This window comes from Megachile rotundata, chromosome 9 (assembly GCF_050947335.1).
Source record: "Megachile rotundata isolate GNS110a chromosome 9, iyMegRotu1, whole genome shotgun sequence".
NCBI classification, from domain to species: Eukaryota; Metazoa; Arthropoda; class Insecta; order Hymenoptera; family Megachilidae; genus Megachile; species Megachile rotundata.
In genome coordinates, this window is record NC_134991.1 from 17,322,977 (window position 1) to 17,340,220 (window position 17,244).

General features: G+C 50.6%; 1 protein-coding gene across 1 annotated transcript; it reads left to right on the forward strand.

Annotated features, from left to right (window-relative positions):
* wg (Wnt family member 1 wingless) lies at positions 1 to 13,617 on the forward strand. Its single transcript, XM_003707837.3, has 4 exons — positions 1 to 2,501; positions 5,520 to 5,782; positions 11,702 to 11,976; positions 12,077 to 13,617. Exons 1-4 carry the CDS (start codon positions 2,401 to 2,403, stop codon positions 12,632 to 12,634), a joined length of 1,197 nt encoding a protein of 398 aa, XP_003707885.1. The 5' UTR covers positions 1 to 2,400; the 3' UTR covers positions 12,635 to 13,617.
* The last annotated feature ends 3,627 nt before the right edge of the window (positions 13,618 to 17,244 follow it).

Genomic DNA, 17,244 nt, shown 5'->3' on the forward strand with positions numbered 1-17,244 from the left:
TCTACTCGCGTTTTCAAGCGCGATTCCGAGGACAGGATCGAGCGTACGCGCGCCGACAAAAACGTAATTGCGCCCTCGTCGCCGCGACGATTTACGTCGATCAATCTCCGTAACTCTTCGCCGGGATCTCGCGACCACTGTTCTGACCTCGTTCCCGAATATCCCTCGCTCCGATCTTTTTACGCGTCCCCGTAAATTGCCCTTTTTCTCCTCCTCGCGTTCGTCGCGATCCTTTCCTTCTCCTCGCCTCCCCCGCTGCCTTTCTTTCGACGCTGCTTTCGTTTTCCAGCCGCGAATCCGCGCGCTTTCGAATTTCGCGGTTTTCCGACGACCAGGAATAGGAATTCGCGGTCGCGAGAGGAAAAAGCTCCTCGTCCCGGCGCGGTTCCATGGCTACGCTCGCTTCGACTCTCGCATTCCGAACCGAGTTCCCACACACGCATGTGCACCACCACCTTTCGATTCGTGCATTCTCCGCGACGTCGTCCCTCGACGTTCGTAGGAAGGGAGACGGAAACGGCGATCCGCGGCGCGACGGAGAGCAACGCGAGGGCAAAGAGGAACGAGGAAGGAACCGCTCGACGGATGAATGGAAAAAAAGTAGGAGAAAGGAGAGACGCGTCGAACGGCCGAGGGACGAAGAAAGAGAAGCAGACGCGCGAACGAGAGAAGAGAGAGAGAGCGCGATATCCGGGTAGGTTTTCGGAGAGTGGGAGAGCATCGACGAGAGTTCCTTGCGCGATGACCACGAGGAACGCGGTGGGGATGCCGAGAGGCGTGACTTTCGTTAAGACCGCCCACCATTTTCCCTTCAAAGCCACGTGCTCGTCTACGATCAGCGGAGAACAGTTCATCGGGTAGAATCTGTCAGCGTCCCTCTTCCGTTTCCTCCACAACTTTCTATCGCGCGAAATCTCCGGGCAAAACGACCTCGATGTTCCGACGCGTACGACGGAAGATCCTCTTCGTTGAATGGAAAACGAATCTGGAGTAGAATTCGCGAGGGAAAGGAGCGGGAAGGTGGTCGGTAGTGGAGCAAGAGAGGAGGATAAATAAAAGTCGAAACGGAGAAAGAGGAAGGTTGTTCGAGAACGGGCACGTAAAAGAAGAAAGGGCAGGAGTTGCACGATCAGTGGGGCGGAGCGAGGTTCTATCGGAGGGATCCGCCGGACCGAGGGGAAACGAGCTGGTCGCATGGATCAGCGAAGAAGCGGAGAAAACGGAAAGGAAAGGAAAAGAAGAGAAGAGAAGAGAAGAGAAGAGCAGAGAAGAGCAGAGCAGAGCAAAGAGCAGAGAAGAGAAGAGAAGAGAAGAGAAGAGGAAAGAAGAGAAGAGAAGCGAGAAGGTCGAAGCAAGGAGGGGAGAAGAAGCGAGACGGTTAGAGGACTCGTGGGGCGGAGAGGGGAGAAGGTTCCGTTCTCTCTACTGAAGAGAGATCGGCTCTTCCGCGGACGAGCGCGTGCAGTCGCTAGCCGAGGCCTATACTTGTCCGTCGAAGGGTATTGGTTCTCCAACTCGGTACCGTACCCCCCGAGACCCAGCGAAAGAGAAGGAAACGACGAGTCTCTCCCCTTGGCGCGTTCTCTCGACTGGGTCGACGCTCGTTCCTTCGCTGCTCGTTCGTGCGTTCTTACGTGGGTTCGATCGGCCGATCGATCGTCCGCGTCGCGCGACTCGCTACCACGCGACCGGATCAAACGGAGAAACGTTTCAGAGTAAGCAGAAACGGGCGAGACCGCGAAAGGTTAGCGATTTACCGGGCCGCTCGGCCTCCCTGCCGGCTCCGTTATTAACCGGGCCGTCGCTACCGACCGACGCGACCCGGCGCGACGCGTCGCGACGGGCCTAAACGTCGAGGAGGGTTGTCAGGTATATCCTCCGACCGCACCGTGCCTCTCCCACCACCTCTGATTCGGCGAGAACTCGGCAAGGGTGACACCCACCCCTCGAAAAAAGCCCTTCGGGGGGTGAGTTTCCGGCTTTCGAGGTCGACAGCTCCGGCTCTACCAACTACAGTCACTCAACGGCCTGTCGGCATTACGGTTCTTCCGACCCCCGTGCTTTTCACAGCTGACTCTTTATCGCCGCGCCGTTCCCTCTCGATACGGATCTTCTTGGTGGACCACGTTCTTCCTGTCCCGAGGAAGATGATTTAAACGGTTCCCTCGACCCGCCTTACCGGTCAATCGTCTTCCGAGTGTCGCTGTCCCGAGGACATCTCTCCGAGAGACGCGTGGACGCTCGTTATGTGCGCGACACCGTACGCGAACAGTATCGTGTGATGTTTGTAACGCGGTGAGTGAGACGATCAGTGTGCGTGGTGTATCATCTTTTGGAAGAGGCTCGAGGAACAGTCCGGAGAAGAAAGCGGACGAACCAGCATCGATCGCCGAAGAAACGATGAGGCTTTGGGTGATTATCGGCGCCCTCGTGGTCGCGATACACGCGTCCATCGCGGAAATCACCAGGAACAAGAATCGCGGCAGAGGATCCATGTGGTGGTAAGTGACTTTTATTCCGTAACGATCCGAATTTTCGCATCTCGAGTAAGAATAGGTATCGCCGACTTAACCGCGCTTTACTACAAAGATAGTTCCTTGTTTATTCGCCGCAAACTTACGCGTTGTTCCAAGTAATTTTCGAAAATCCTGCCCGGAATACATAAAAAGTCCACGTTATTCGTCGAAAAAAAGGTGAATCATAATTTCGTTGTCTCGGTAGGGCCCCTCGCGTTCTCGTCACGACCTTTGACAGTTAATTACCAGTCGCGTTAACACCTGTCTCCGGAAGGCACTCTTATCGAGCCAACGGTGGCACCTAAGACCGCGCGGCTTCTTATTAATTCATTAATCATAAACCTTCGGGTCCATTCGTTTCAATTCGCCAATGATTTCTGCGCGTAGCATGCCGCGGCTACAAGAAAACACGTTGGATAGATATTAGATAATGGCTAACTTCATTAGCCGGGTAATAAATAATGGTCACGGGTACGGTCGAGCGCGCGTGTGTACACGTGTGCGAGCGGTCGTTTAACAACCGAAAGAGATAGCCGCGGAAATATCCACGTAACGATAAACTGCCGGCGATAAATCAGTCGGCTCTTGGACGGCTTTTCCAACCGCGTTGATTTAAGACACGGCCACGCACGTCGAGTAATTATTACCTACGAATTAATTAATCTAATGCGACGGTAAATTCGCGTCGGACGGGGCTGCCATCGAATTTCGCGGTCGGCATTAATTTATCGTGGCTCGGCGAAAGGCTGACTCGGAGATCGTGACTTTTCGGTGGATTTATGTTCGGAACAGCTTGTCGTGCTTTCTCGACTAGATATCGCGAGCAAAATCGCTCGTATATTCGCTGGTAATAGGGGATTACTTATCGAGTTAAGAAACGACGTACGACGATTCTGGGTGGTCTTGTTCGACATCGATCACCGAACTATTCGGAAACCGTAACTCACTAGTCCAACCGACAACGAAAATTAGGAAGTTACGAAACTTTGTATGCAAATGGAGCACTTGATCCGTACCGAATACTTATTTTTTACCGGTGCCACTGTCGTGGATAATCGCGAAGATATTTCGAAATAAAACATCATCGAAGCTAGGATTCAATAACGGTCTTTTGTCATTGCGAACGCGTGCCATCGAATCGTTATTAGCCCTCTACGCTCTATAAATTATTTTCGTTGCGGTGGCGTGTCCGTTGGCACGTAACACGTGGACGGGTTAGAAGAAGGAGAAGAAGAAGAAGAGAAGAATGGTTCCACAGATTTTCTGCTCCGACGTAAATTACGAGCAATAGAAATATCCTAACCGGTCCAATGCATCGTTCATTTACGATGGTTGTTTATCGAATGCATCGTACGTATTCCCGTATTTGCAACGCGCATGCGCGACCGTGAATTCTGACTGCGCGGATTTTTAGGCGCGCAGTATAAACAGAGATATTACTATCTCTGTAGCGGAATAATTCGTTTATTCCTATCGCGAAACCGGTGACGAGAAATCATTGTCGTTACAAGACGAGAAGCGGTCTTTCGATATGCGATCGTGCTCCGCTCCGGAACAGAGATTCGGGTTCGTTGGTTCCTGTTGCTGGCCAATGTAACGCAACGTAACCAACGTTTTTACGAGCGACCGCATCGTAATTCGGTTTATTTACACGGCTAGGAGAGTGTCAACGGAAAATCTCGTTGGTCCTCGCTGGTGCCTGGTTGCTGTCTCTGCTAGGCGTCACGAGGCTACGTTGACAACGAACCGTCGACGGAGATCCAACGACAGTGATTAGCTGTTTATTGTGCACGGCGATGAGCGATCCGATCCCTACCAGTGCGAGCTATTTTTTGATTCGACGATACTCCGTTCAACCAAGAGTAACGTATTTTGCTCCAAATCCTTTAAACACGCTCCGGAAACGTTCCCGTTACCGTAACGAAAAATTACGCAGTCTGTTCTTCTCTAAATTTTACAATTATTGCATATTATCGATATGCACACTCGCTACCCTCCTAATTCTAATAATACCAACAAATAAGACGAACGACGAGGATCATTCTTGAGCAATGATTTCGAAGCGGTCCGAAAGTCGCGATCCTCGGACGTTTCTCTCTATAGTTTGCACGTTCTTCCCACGAAAGGGACGCGAGCAGAGCGCTGTTAAGCGTTTTTCTGCGCGACGCTCGATCGATCGAGACGCGAATTCTTTCGCAGGCAGAACTCGCGCGGCAGCTTGATTTATATATACCTCGGCTACCGTTGACCGAAACTGTTGAACCAGTTTCGTCTTTCGAACTAATCCTTCTCCAATGCTCCTTCTCTTCTCCTCTGTCTCCTTACCCTTTCTGTGCTGCTCCTACGTACCCTTTTTCTTCCTTTCTTCTTCGTCTCCTCTTTCCACTGTTACTCGAGGCGCTTCAAAGCGTATCGTTTTTGCGCGTAAACCAAATTAGCGTCGAACGAACGCACGAGAAATGCCAATTCCGCCGGACTATCGACGCGCGACCGAACGAATCGCGGCTCGCGACGTCCTTTAACCCTCTCGCCCTGAGCGACGCCGAAGGCCTATTAATAACGACACGAGCAGTTGGTTAATCGCCACGGAAGAGGTTCATTCTTCGAGACTTTCTAGACCTCTCTTTTTTTCTCGTCACAGTTTGTTTCTCGTTGCGCTCTATATCTACGTTTTTGAACAAGCAGCGCGTTTAACAGGTTGAAACGTGGCTGTCGCTGTCAAAGCTCGTCACTGACGCGACGCGTGTTTGAAAACGCGTCTTTCGCGCGGTGTCTGCCGGATTCGAGCGAGTGTTCCTCATCGGACATTCTCCCTAGTCTTCGAATCGGCTACGAGAACATGCGGTATCGACTGATTTTTAACGAACAAATGACTTCTCCGATAGTTCGATTAAAAATAAATTTCGAGAAATAACTGCAGGGTATAACCACGTACCGAACAGAAGGATGATTATCCAGCGAGCTAGACGTATCTAACTCCATCTTTCTCTTTTTTCTTGTCAGGGGAATCGCCAAGGCAGGAGAACCGAACAATTTTTTGCCAATGTCTCCGGCATCCCTGCACATGGATCCCACGGTGTACGCGACCTTGAGGAGAAAGCAACGAAAACTGGCCAGAGAAAACCCAGGAGTCCTGATGGCTGTGGCCAGGGGTGCGAATCAGGCGATCGCCGAGTGTCAACATCAGTTTCGCAATCGTCGATGGAACTGTTCCACCAAGAACTTTCTGCGTGGGAAAAATTTGTTCGGAAAGATCGTCGACAGAGGTGAGCCAATCAGATTTTTCCTTTCTCTTTGCTCCTACTTCTAACCGCGAGCTGTTCAGATGAATCCGACTTATGTTTACCTCTATCTCTCCAATATTGTACACTGTCGATGCACGAGAAGGAATTTTTTTCAACGATCGATTTATTTCGTAAAACGACACCGAGTCACCGAGCTGAGACCTCCGTGGCGTTTTTGTTCGACCGCGATCGAAGCGACAGATGTTTAATAATCGATTCAAATATCGAACAAATGACCAAAAAGTAGAGAAACCGCATCGAAGCGAGGTTGCCGAGCACGGAGGAATCGAGATTCGCGATAAAACGATTTATACCTGTATAGATATACGCGTATATAACGGACCATAAGGTGGACTCGTTCCACGTTCGAAAGAAAAAAGGAACAGCCCATTGTCCATGGCCGTCTCCGACAACCGGTATTCTCGATAGAGATTTACAGAAGACGAGTTTCGTGAAAAGAGACGGAACGACGTCGAATCGACAAGAGGGAAGAGAAGCAGAGGGTGACAGCGCTCTCGTGGTCCTCTCGAAATCGCGAACGTGCAATCTGTCGATCCGAATCGACGACGCAACAACGACGAGCTTATCTCGAGTCGCGTAGAATGACCAACATGAAAAGACGTCGTTGTCTTTGGATGATCGTTAACGACGTCATCGTAAACGAGACGATCAACCGAATAAACTATATACGACCTACTCGAGTTTCAGCTTGGGTAATATCGTTAGCCGATCGATTCGTGAAGCACCGTAAAAAGCCAATCCCTTTCGGCCGCATAATTAAAGTACGACTAATTGGATCACGGTTAGTTAGTTGTACACGATAATTTGTCGTATCGTAAATCGGTCACGGATGCGTAAGCTTCTCTAACGTTCTTTTCGTTGTGCTCGAACACGTTATTAAACTGTAGATCACGGGCTACGGTCTTAATTACCGCGAACGAGAAACATGTCCATAGATTTTAACACGTGCCATCGAAAGCAGGAGACACTGTGGAGAGAGATGTTTCGAGGGATGAAATTACGTCGTTTAACGACTTTTTTCATCCACGAAAGGGTGAAAAAATCGTAGATCGATCGCAGGACCGTGTCGAGACCGGAAGATTATTCGAAGTCGTCGAAGGTACGGAGTGTCGAGTAGGGGTTGCATTAGAAGCAAGGATCAGAGGACAGGCACCGGGGGATATAAAAGGGGCGTGCCCTTGGTCCGAAGGCCCCGGGCACGTGCCCTCACCGACCAGATGTATGTTTTGCAACCTGATAATGGACCTTCTCGTACCAGTTTCTGGCTCCCCTGCGGCTCTTTTAGATCTCGTCCGAGCGATTGTAAGAGGAGCTTTTTCGCTCGGCCCGCTCCCGCCCCATCGCGTTCAGTGTCCCCATATGGCCACTTATCGCGGTAGTAAAACCGAAAAAAAGAATCACGGGATACAAAATAGCGAAGAGGAGGAGATCGCACGCGCGCGTTCTTCTCACCAGCAGCTCGCGTAACCCTTGCTTCGCGACGCTACCCTTTACCGCTCTTTTTATGTTCTTTCGCATAAAACTTCTCCGACAACGATTGTGCCGATCTAACGAAAAGAGGACAATTTCGTCGTTTCATCGAATGACATTTTTTAATACTGTCGAGTCGAACGCGCTAATTTCATTACACAGGAAATAACCGTTAATTTCTGTGTATTTGCATGGGAAATCTATTTTTAGACGACCAACCGTTTAGCGCCAGTCTTCGGAAGGTCTAATTTTAGACGATACCGTGCTAACTGTTCAAAACCATCGAGGATGCGTTTTCTCTCTTCCTTCTCTCGCTCTTCCAGTTTTATACGTACTCCACGTTTCGAAATATTAGCTCGGTGCATCCTACTCGATACACTTATCGGAAAATTTCCGTGCTTCTGAATCTACTTGGAATAATCGCCACTACTTGATACGTGGTTCGAGCAGGAGCGCGATACAGCCCAATGTAGAAAACAAAAGAGACATCAACGAGACATTCCTCGACGTACGGACGAAGAGGGCCTCGACCTTTCACCCCTCGCGATCGTCTCGGCCGAACGAGGACCAGTTTCTATCTTCGTGCGTATCCGTCCTCTGTTCGTCTTGCCACGTTGCTATCTTTTGTCTCGTCGAACCGATCCTGCGCGTAGATTAGATCCGTGAGGGGAGGCTCCTAGGGGAAACTCGGATCGCTATCGTCGATCCGTAATACGCTCGCGTACTCGTCGTATTTGAGGATCGTGAAAGGGGATCGTTGGCAGACTGGTTGTCGCGCGCCAAACTAAACGGTCGTTTCCGGATTATGCGAGCTTACCCGATTACAAGATTACCCGTCGTGTTCTTTTCTTTTGTCGCTTCCCTACGATTCGCTAATGTCCATTCGTTTCATCACGGTTCAACGGCGAGTTCTTTTCGCGCATTCGTTTCGATAATACGAAAACGAGAAGAAACATCCTGAATAGCGTTACTGTCGCGAATTGATAGTTTCAATTTGTACGTTAATCCTCGGAAATGAGAGGCTCGGCGCGCGCCTGCAAGCTCGCGTGCATTTTCACCGAAGCAGCGAACGCGTTAATAAGTAGAGCAGTTGTCCGACAAGTAGAAGATTCCATTAATTCGTTCGATCGCGGTTCTTTCTTGCTTACGATATCGTGATTCTCCAACTAAACGTACGAAGCGTGCGTTCGAGTCGAAAAGAACGAAACTCCTCGATACTTTTGGAAGTGTTTGTACTCGATATTATAGCTGGTAGTGAGTAGGTTCGCGGCCTGTAATCATTTCGCCGCCAAGAGCCACCTACCGCATCGGTCTCTACCCTCGCTTTCGTTCGTTCTCGTCTTCCTCTTTCGTTCTCGGCTGACCATCTCTTCTCCTTTACCCCACGGCGAGCACCGTTTCAACGTGTTCGTCTCGCGTGGAAGCCGAGCCAAGTTCCGCAGGCTAATTGCTCGGTAAACTGCGAATCTCGCGAGCCTCGGGTGCTGCGTTCACGTTTTTCTTCGATTTCACGGGACTGTCTCCCCTGTGACCCCTCGGTTCATCGGGCGGGAATCGACGTCGGACGTGACCGACGAGGAATATCGAGGCAAGAAAATTCGTATTTCGATCGTATCAAAAATTAATTTGCTTCCAAGCAAAGACCGCGTCCGTTGATTGGTACAATGTTCGATACCGGTTAAAAAAAAATAAATTCGATCGATATCGATGGATGGTGGCGCGCGACGCGCGGCTCGCGTCTTATACGGAGGACCAGGTTGACTTTTTGCCACGGCGTTACGCCGCCATAAATCGCGGCCTATGATGGGCTACATGTGTCGACGGCACGCCACGATTTCTTGCGAAAACGTGAGTCGCGAGTCAATGGGCCTGTGTCCTCCCGTATCCTTCCTCGTTGCCTCGTCCCATCAGTTCGTGATTTTTACATCTTGTTTTTTTTCCACGCTCGGGTTACGGGTTCCCGTCGCGAACAGAACTACGGCCTATATGGCGGTCGCGTTTTCGCACCCGCTTCTCCTCTGCCCTTCTTTCTGCGCGACTCCCTTTTGCATTCAACGGACACGCACGTAGCCTCTGGTCGAATGCACTTTTTCTTGGTCGGACTTTCAGGGTGAACGTGACGTTCGATAACGTTTCGTTAATAAACATCTAAGGATTTTTTCTTACGGTAATTCGGTGGTCCGTGTCGAGTCAGCGGTTCCAGGAATTGGCAAATGTAGCTAGCGGTGTAGTCTTGCGTCTTGCGGTCAGTCGGTGACCAGGACGATTAATCATCTTTTGACGTAATCGTTAGCTCTGTACGTTACCAACGTACAGATTGCCGAATTCTTTAAAACCAAATGTAGCGAGAACGTTACACACGGATGTATCTATCAGTGTGAGAAACGTCAAGAATACTTTTCTCCCGGACTCGGCTTACAGCCAAAAATCTCAAACAGTATTAACTGTAATATTTTTTGCTTCGCTTTGCGGAACAGGTACGCGAGCCAGGAATTTCCCAACGATGCGACCGGCTGTTTGCCTTGCGGCAACGAGCTGCGCCTCCACCTTGCTCGTACTATTTGCACGAGTCGATAAAGCGAACGTCAAACCGTTTATCGCGCACGGAAACGACAAAGCGTCGAAGCGGTCGTCGCGCGTTGCCCGTCCGCGAGGACAAATAACGCATCTCGGGATTATCCTTCTCTCCGTGCTTTTCTTCGGTTCTGTTCTTTTTTTTCTCTGTTCGCGACCGCGTCGATAACCATTTTTCTCGAGAACCATTCTCGTTACGTTCCTTATCTCTGCGTCATCCGGCTGTTTGAAGATCGTAAAATCTTCGAAACAGATGATCGCACGAGTCCGACTCTTTTGAAAGTCGCGAGGTTCGTGGGACGCGGCCGTCGCGATGATTTCATCGCGGCTTTCGTCGTTTCCGTGAGAAAATTCCTTTCTCTTCTTCGACTCCATACTTTTAGTCTTTCGGTCGTTACGCGCGAACGCCTTCCAATGACGTTCGGCAATTGACCGAGTGCTAAGGGCTCCAAGGATGGGAACAGGGACCTGTCGAAGGATAGAAGACAACGTTGCGCGAGCCCGATTTTCGACGACTCGCGGAGAGAACTCCCACCAGCCGTATAATCCTCTCGGTTATGCCAGTCCCGATGATGAGGAATAATATCTGGAACCGATGAAATTTCGAGGATACTGCGTCTCGAGGATTGGACGCGGTAACAGGGTGGAACGGCGTAAATCTTGCTTCCTCTCGGGTTACCTCGGGACTGGAAAGCGTCGCTTCCGTCGACCGCCGTTAGCCTCCGGTCTTCACCTTGGACAGGGATTAGGTGGAAATCGTTTCTTTCTTTCCTTCCTTTCCTCCTTTCTTCCGTGATTTCGCTTACCACCGGGAGCGATGCCAGCACTCACGAGGAAAACATTCGTGACGAATTTGGATCTCGCTTGGAAATTTGACGCGGTCGATTATCTCTTTGCTGCACCGGTTTCTTTTCTCTCGGTTCCAGCCTATTCCCTCGGTTTGACGTCTCATTTCGAGCCTGCTTCTCGGACTTTTTCACCTGGCTCATTCGTCGAGTCGGTGATACCATTTGTCGCTCCGTGGAACGTTATAGCTTGCCATTATCCACGCGATCATAAAGGTACGTTTCTACGAGACGGTAAAAATTCTCACCGTCGCGACGTCGCGTCACTTTAAAGCGCGCGTTTTCGATAATTACGAGAATTCGTTATCGCGACGACGCGATTTTCGCTTTTCACGACAGCGAAAGTCGCGAAATTCGTGTTACGATTTTAAAAGCGACGATTTACGGTCACGTGGGAAAGTACCTTAAAGGTGGCAATTTGCGAAACGACTCCTCCTTAATCTCTCTCCGTTGTCTTTGGTGGCTCGCGAAGGTGCTTTAGCTGGTCGCAAAGGTGCCGGCACGCACCTGCGCCTTATGCAGATAAGGTCGAGGTGGCTGTCGGGTCAGCCTACTCGGGGTTAAGGTCGTGTTCTCCCCCTCTCCCTCTCTCTCTCTCGCTCTCTTTCTCCGTGGCCGGCCAGGTTGCAGCACGTCCTTCCAGGTTCCTTCCACACCTGCGCGTAGGAGATCTCGCGCGCAGGTAGTCCAAGGATTGAGACGTTGTTCCCTGACGTCACCTCCCACGTTACCGGCCACCGCAACATTTTTGTTCGTCGTTCGACTTTCCTCTCGCCGTTGCAGTTTCGATATTTTCTTAGCTCGGTTTTTCTAGGTTGACGCTTTCGCTAATCGCTTAATTAGAAACATTGAAATTACGGATAATAGAAATACCGTAATGTCACGAAAATAATGGACTACCAGTAATTCCTCTCGTAGGAAGTCGAAGAAAGCAACGCGTGACGTTCGACGACGATAGCTTAACGTTTTTTTGTTTTACGCGATGTTACAGGTTGTCGAGAGACCGCCTTCATATACGCCATCACCAGCGCGGCTGTGACTCACAGCATCGCGCGAGCGTGTAGCGAGGGCACCATCCAGTCGTGTTCCTGCGACTATACCCACCAATCGCGACCACCATCCGCCGTGAGGGACTGGGAATGGGGTGGCTGTTCCGACAACATCGGCTACGGCTTCAAGTTCTCCCGCGAATTCGTCGACACCGGGGAACGGGGACGGAACCTGCGCGAGAAGATGAATCTGCACAACAACGAGGCGGGTAGAGCGGTAAGCTTCTATTCCTCTTCGCCACGAACCGTTTTGGACCGGCCAAGCTTAACGATCAACGATATAGCAGGAATCGTAATACGTTTCTCGTTTGTCGCAGCACGTGTCATCGGGGATGCGTCAAGATTGTAAATGTCACGGGATGTCCGGTTCCTGTACCGTGAAGACCTGTTGGATGAGGTTGCCGAACTTCCGCGTGGTCGGTGACAACCTGAAGGATCGATTCGACGGCGCGTCTCGGGTGATGGTGAGCAATTCGGATCGCGTGCGAGGCAACGGGAACGCGATCGTCAGCAACTCCGCGAGTAATTCGGTGCACGGGCACCGGGACGGTCTCGGTCGTCGACACCGGTACAACTTCCAGCTGAAACCTTACAACCCGGAGCACAAACCACCCGGGCCGAAGGACCTGGTCTACCTGGAGCCTTCGCCGCCGTTCTGCGAGAAGAATCCGAAGCTCGGCATCTTGGGCACCCACGGCAGACAGTGCAACGACACAAGCATCGGCGTCGATGGCTGCGATCTCATGTGCTGCGGCAGGGGCTACAAAACGCAGGAGGTGACGGTCGTAGAGAGATGCGCCTGCACCTTCCATTGGTGTTGCGAGGTCAAGTGTCAACTCTGTAGAATCAAGAAGACGATACACACGTGCCTGTAGTCCTTCTAACGTTTCACCGGCGAAGAGACTACCCCCTTCCGGGCGAAGGACGTGTCCGTAGTCTCTCGTAGGCAACGAGGTGATCGTATTCCCATCGCGTCGACGTGTACTTTTTCGATCTGTAACCCTCGATAATGAAACCCTCGATAATGAAATAACGAAACACCGACGCGATGCATACTCGGAAAGTCGCGACGACTAACGAAAGGGTGATCTTCGAAACGATCGTAGGAGGGTCTCGTTCGTTCGGGGTCTTCCCCGTCTCCCCAGTATTACGCGAAACGATCGAGAGACCATGCGAAGACTGACACGCCGAGAAACGTTGGACGGTTCGCGATCGTAAGCTTTTTAGGACGGTAGATGTAAATCGGCGGATCCTCGTGGTCTTTTCTTTTTTTTTAACGTTGTACATACGATAATCGTTTAATTTTTACGCGAGTACGTTCCCTTTCTTTTTATCGCTTCGAAACAACGAGCTTCGAACTTGCACGTGCCTCTCCTTCTAGATCGACGAAACGCGTGCGAGATTCACCAGATTCGTTATTTATTCCGATCTTTATGGCTCGCGTTCTTGTATATACATATAGATGGTAGTTATATAAATATATATATATATACATATATATATATATATATATATATATTATTTTTTGATATCGTGCGAGGAAAAACCTCGTTGTAAATAAAATAAATTGACGTCGAATCGAGACTAGCCGACGCTCCGCGTTCGGTACTCGTAAATTATTTTTATACGTCTCTTCCCGTGCGCTTGTTACGCTCACGCACGCGCGGCATTATCGCACAGGCTTGGAAGAATTCGTTAGCCCAGTGTTTTAGACGATCGACTCTTTTCTCGTTTTGAGAAAACGGTGATTATGGTATTCGTACGCACAACAAACGTGTTTTTTTGTTTTTTAATCGACTTTTGTAATTTATAAAGACGAACGAGTAAGGAGAGGAAATAAAAACGACTACAAAGTTGACTGATTTGCGAAAGCTTCTTTTAATCCTATTCTCCCATTTAGCAGAACTTTTCGCGTTCCCCGTCTTCGCGAAGTCGTACGAGTGAAAAAAAAAACCGCTTAATCTCTAGAACCTAAACGAACCTAAACGGCGTCTTCCTTATCTCTCTTTCTCTTTTTCTTTCCTACCGCGATCATTTCGCGAACGAATTTCTTGTTCGGTCGCAGACGGAACGATGCAGAGTCCTCGCGTAGAGCCGTATCGACGTCTCGGGGTTACACGAGGGCCGTATCCTCGCGAAATATAGCAACCAACTGGTTCTCCAGTTGGACGACTTCATAACTCCTTTACCGGGCGAATATCGTGGGAGGCCCGTGCCTCGAATAAGACTGGTTCGACTCTCTCCCTTTGCTTCTTCGCCGTCGTTTCCCATCGCGTTCTTTCCTCCTACGTTTCTTCGTGGCTGTGTGCTGCACGCGATGATAACGAACGAAGGAATCCCGTAGGAATCTCTGTACGGGATAAAAGGATTCTGACCGCATACGAACAGGCATTCGCGCTAATGGTTCCGACGCTCCTTTTGCCCTCTTCCTCTTCTTCCTCGTCTCCTTCGCTGTCCTCCTTCTTTCCCAACGATCGGCATTTCCACTTGTAAGCGCATTCCGTGGCGAGTTCTGCGCGGGGTGAGTCGATAACGTGTGCTTTGACCTGGACTCGGAGTTCGATTTCGGTAGCAACGAACGAACAAAGATTCTTTTCGCTTCGAGCGCGAAAATTCATCTCGTTAGATCCATAAACGTTATTTAAAGATCAATTTCGAGCAAAAGTATCGATCGATGGATTGGTCGTAAGAGAAAAGAACGCGGTAAGTCCGAGGGACGATCGCGCAACGGGCCGTGCGCGCGATGGAATCAGGTGGCACCAGGAAGGGGGTAGGTTGACCGTGATACTAAAACAAATTCTTCGGTGCGCGAGAGGGGCTCCCAGCATCCCGGCAGACAAGAATCTCGAGCAGCCGGGCCACTTCTCACGGCGGCTGCTTTGATCTCGACCGACCACCCCCTCGTCTCCATCACGGTCACTCGAGCAACGGCAGCGCGACCGCCTCCCTCGGCAGCGAGCCTTTTTACCCGCTTCTGCTCTCGTCGCCTCTTTTTTCCCCTCTCGTGGATGAAACGGGTCCACGACGGGCCCGAAAACCGGCGAGATATACCGGACCAAGGTGGGTTCATTCAGTTTTACTATTATTACGCATACCGTCACGCGTGTGCAGCTCGTTCCACGCTGCGGAATGTTCTAGAATCATAGGGGGCGCTACGAGATTCTCGAACGTTGGCGCTGCGTTTACGAGCCGTTCCTCGAAACCAACGCGTGCCATTTTCTGTACCGCGAAACGGCAACGTTTCATCTCGCGAAACGCAGAATAATATTTCGAGGAATTCCAAATTAGCCGAAAAATCGAACGGTTCTCCCAAGTGACCTAACCGAAGAAGGAGAATAAAGCGAAAAGAAGAAAGCTGTCAGGTTGAAGAATACGTTTAATACGTGGACGAAAAACGGGGTAGGGTCGACGACTTTAAACGAAAAAAGACGACGAACGAGCAAAAGCGGAGCGGTCTTCTCACAGTCTCGCGAGAGAATTCGTCTTGTTCGAGAAGCTCGCTCGCATCTGGCTCATTATGCTCGACGAATACGAAATTCAATCCACGAGGTTGACAATCGAGGTCCCCCGAGAGACACAGCGGCTCGCGTCACTCCGTGAACAGGACCCCATCAGGGATGCCACGCGCGTGTGATCGGCCGCGACGCGCCGCGTGCCGTTTCGCCCGCCTTCCACTGCCCCGATTTTATCCTTCTAACCGAGACTTCTCTCGATCCCCGAATTCAATTTTTCTTTCTCGACTGCTTTTTTTACCTTCGATCCTACCGAATAATTTACCGAGTATCGCGATAAATCATTTTATTCTTTTAACGCGCATTCGAATCGCGTACTTTACTATCGAGTCGACTTTCGTTGGTTCAATCGAGTATCGTTCTCAACGGAAGCGTAATTTATGGCTCGCGGACCAGAATGCGTTGAAAGCAACACCTTATCTCGTCGCGAAGTTCGATGAAGAAGCGGAGAAAAGAAGAAAAAGCGAAAGGCGAGTAGACAGAGAAGTATACGGCGTGCTTCCTGTTGCCCTAATCTTCCAGTGGCGGAGAGGGCTGGTTCCCCCGGTCAGGAGTTATTCTCGATAAAAAACGGGCGAGTAAATCAACTAATTTATCGTTTTTGCGATTGGGTAGAAGGTGGGCCGCGGACGCGTTCGGCGGAGCGTAGGCTGCCGGGGAATGGCAGGAATCCCTTTCGCCGTGGTCCAGGATCTGGTCGTCCGTCCTTACCGAGAGCCATCCGTGGGAAAGAATATCGGCTGACGTTCGAGACCACACGGTCGAATTATCGGTGTTTTGGCATGTTATACGGTCCCACCGATATTCTCTCTCTCTCTCTCTCTGTTTGTCGTTATTGCTCGAATTAGCCGGCGCGCGCGCGCGCGCACACACACCTCCTCCTCCTCTTTCTCTCCGCCTGTTTTCTCCCTTGGCCGTCTTTGGACGTCTTCGGACGTCTTCCGCGGAACGAGCAAAGGGAATCTCCTTCGGAATCCACGTCCCCGCCGACTGTGGGAACGAAAGCACGAGATCGCGATTCTCCGTACACCGTGTTCGGACGCGTTCATCGACAGCCAGATTCCTATCCTATCTAGCTTTATCTTTGCCTCTTCTATGCCTGTTACGGGCCCAACTCGGACGGCATCGACGAAGAATTCGCGAAACGCGCCCGTTTGGCCCTTCTTCGTTTAGCGGCTAATTCCTCGGGAAGAATGATCGACCACCGTCACGATTTAGCGCGCATTCTAGGAATTCGTGGAAAGTAGGGCACCAGGAGTCGTCAGCGAATTTCGTCGCTACGTCGTCGTCATCGGTCGAAGAAATTTCTCGTGCTCGTTATCGTTCACCGCGATATAATCTCGCAGGATTCGCGTGTTCCATTTTCCAAGCGGTTACGGTGCATGGTCGGCAAGGGTTCGTTCTCTTCCGCTCGATCGAGAGTAGCACGAAGAATCGACTGGGACACTGTCAGGAAAACGAATCCCTTTGCCCGAAGAAACACGCGACTAGTCGACCGAGTCACGAGCGGAAGGAGAAGCGAGAGAGCCGGTAATGAACCGAGGAAGAGGAAAGGTAGTCGTTTCACGGAGCGAAGAAGCGACCAGTCGGGAACCAAGAGACGTTATTATTAATGTCGAGCAAAAACGCCGAAATACATCATCTCGACCAGCTACGGCCACCTAAGTAGTCGAGACCCTACGGAGAGGGTAGGAAGGGCTTCGAAGCCGATACACCGACACCCTGCTCCACCTGGGTAATTAATGGTTTTACGATATTGGAAATATCTTGCGAGCAACCGAGCAGAATCGGTTCAGGCGTCAAAACGGAAGGTCGATCCGCTCGATCGCCGTGTTTTTTATTTTCTTTTTTTCTTAACGTGCCGTTCGCAGAGTCGAATGAACGAAGAAGAAGACGAGGGAGAATTTGTTTAGGTAAAGCGAGATTATACGGGCAGGACACGGAAGATTCGATTCGACGTCGAGATCATCGAC

Coding starts and splice junctions, on each gene's coding strand:
- wg (XM_003707837.3), top strand. CDS start 2,401: ATGAGGCTTTGGGTGATTATCGGCGCCCTCGTGGTCGCGATACACGCG. Junction 5,783..11,701: donor CGGAAAGATCGTCGACAGAG/GTGAGCCAATCA, acceptor GCGATGTTACAG/GTTGTCGAGAGACCGCCTTC. Junction 11,977..12,076: donor ACAACGAGGCGGGTAGAGCG/GTAAGCTTCTAT, acceptor CGTTTGTCGCAG/CACGTGTCATCGGGGATGCG.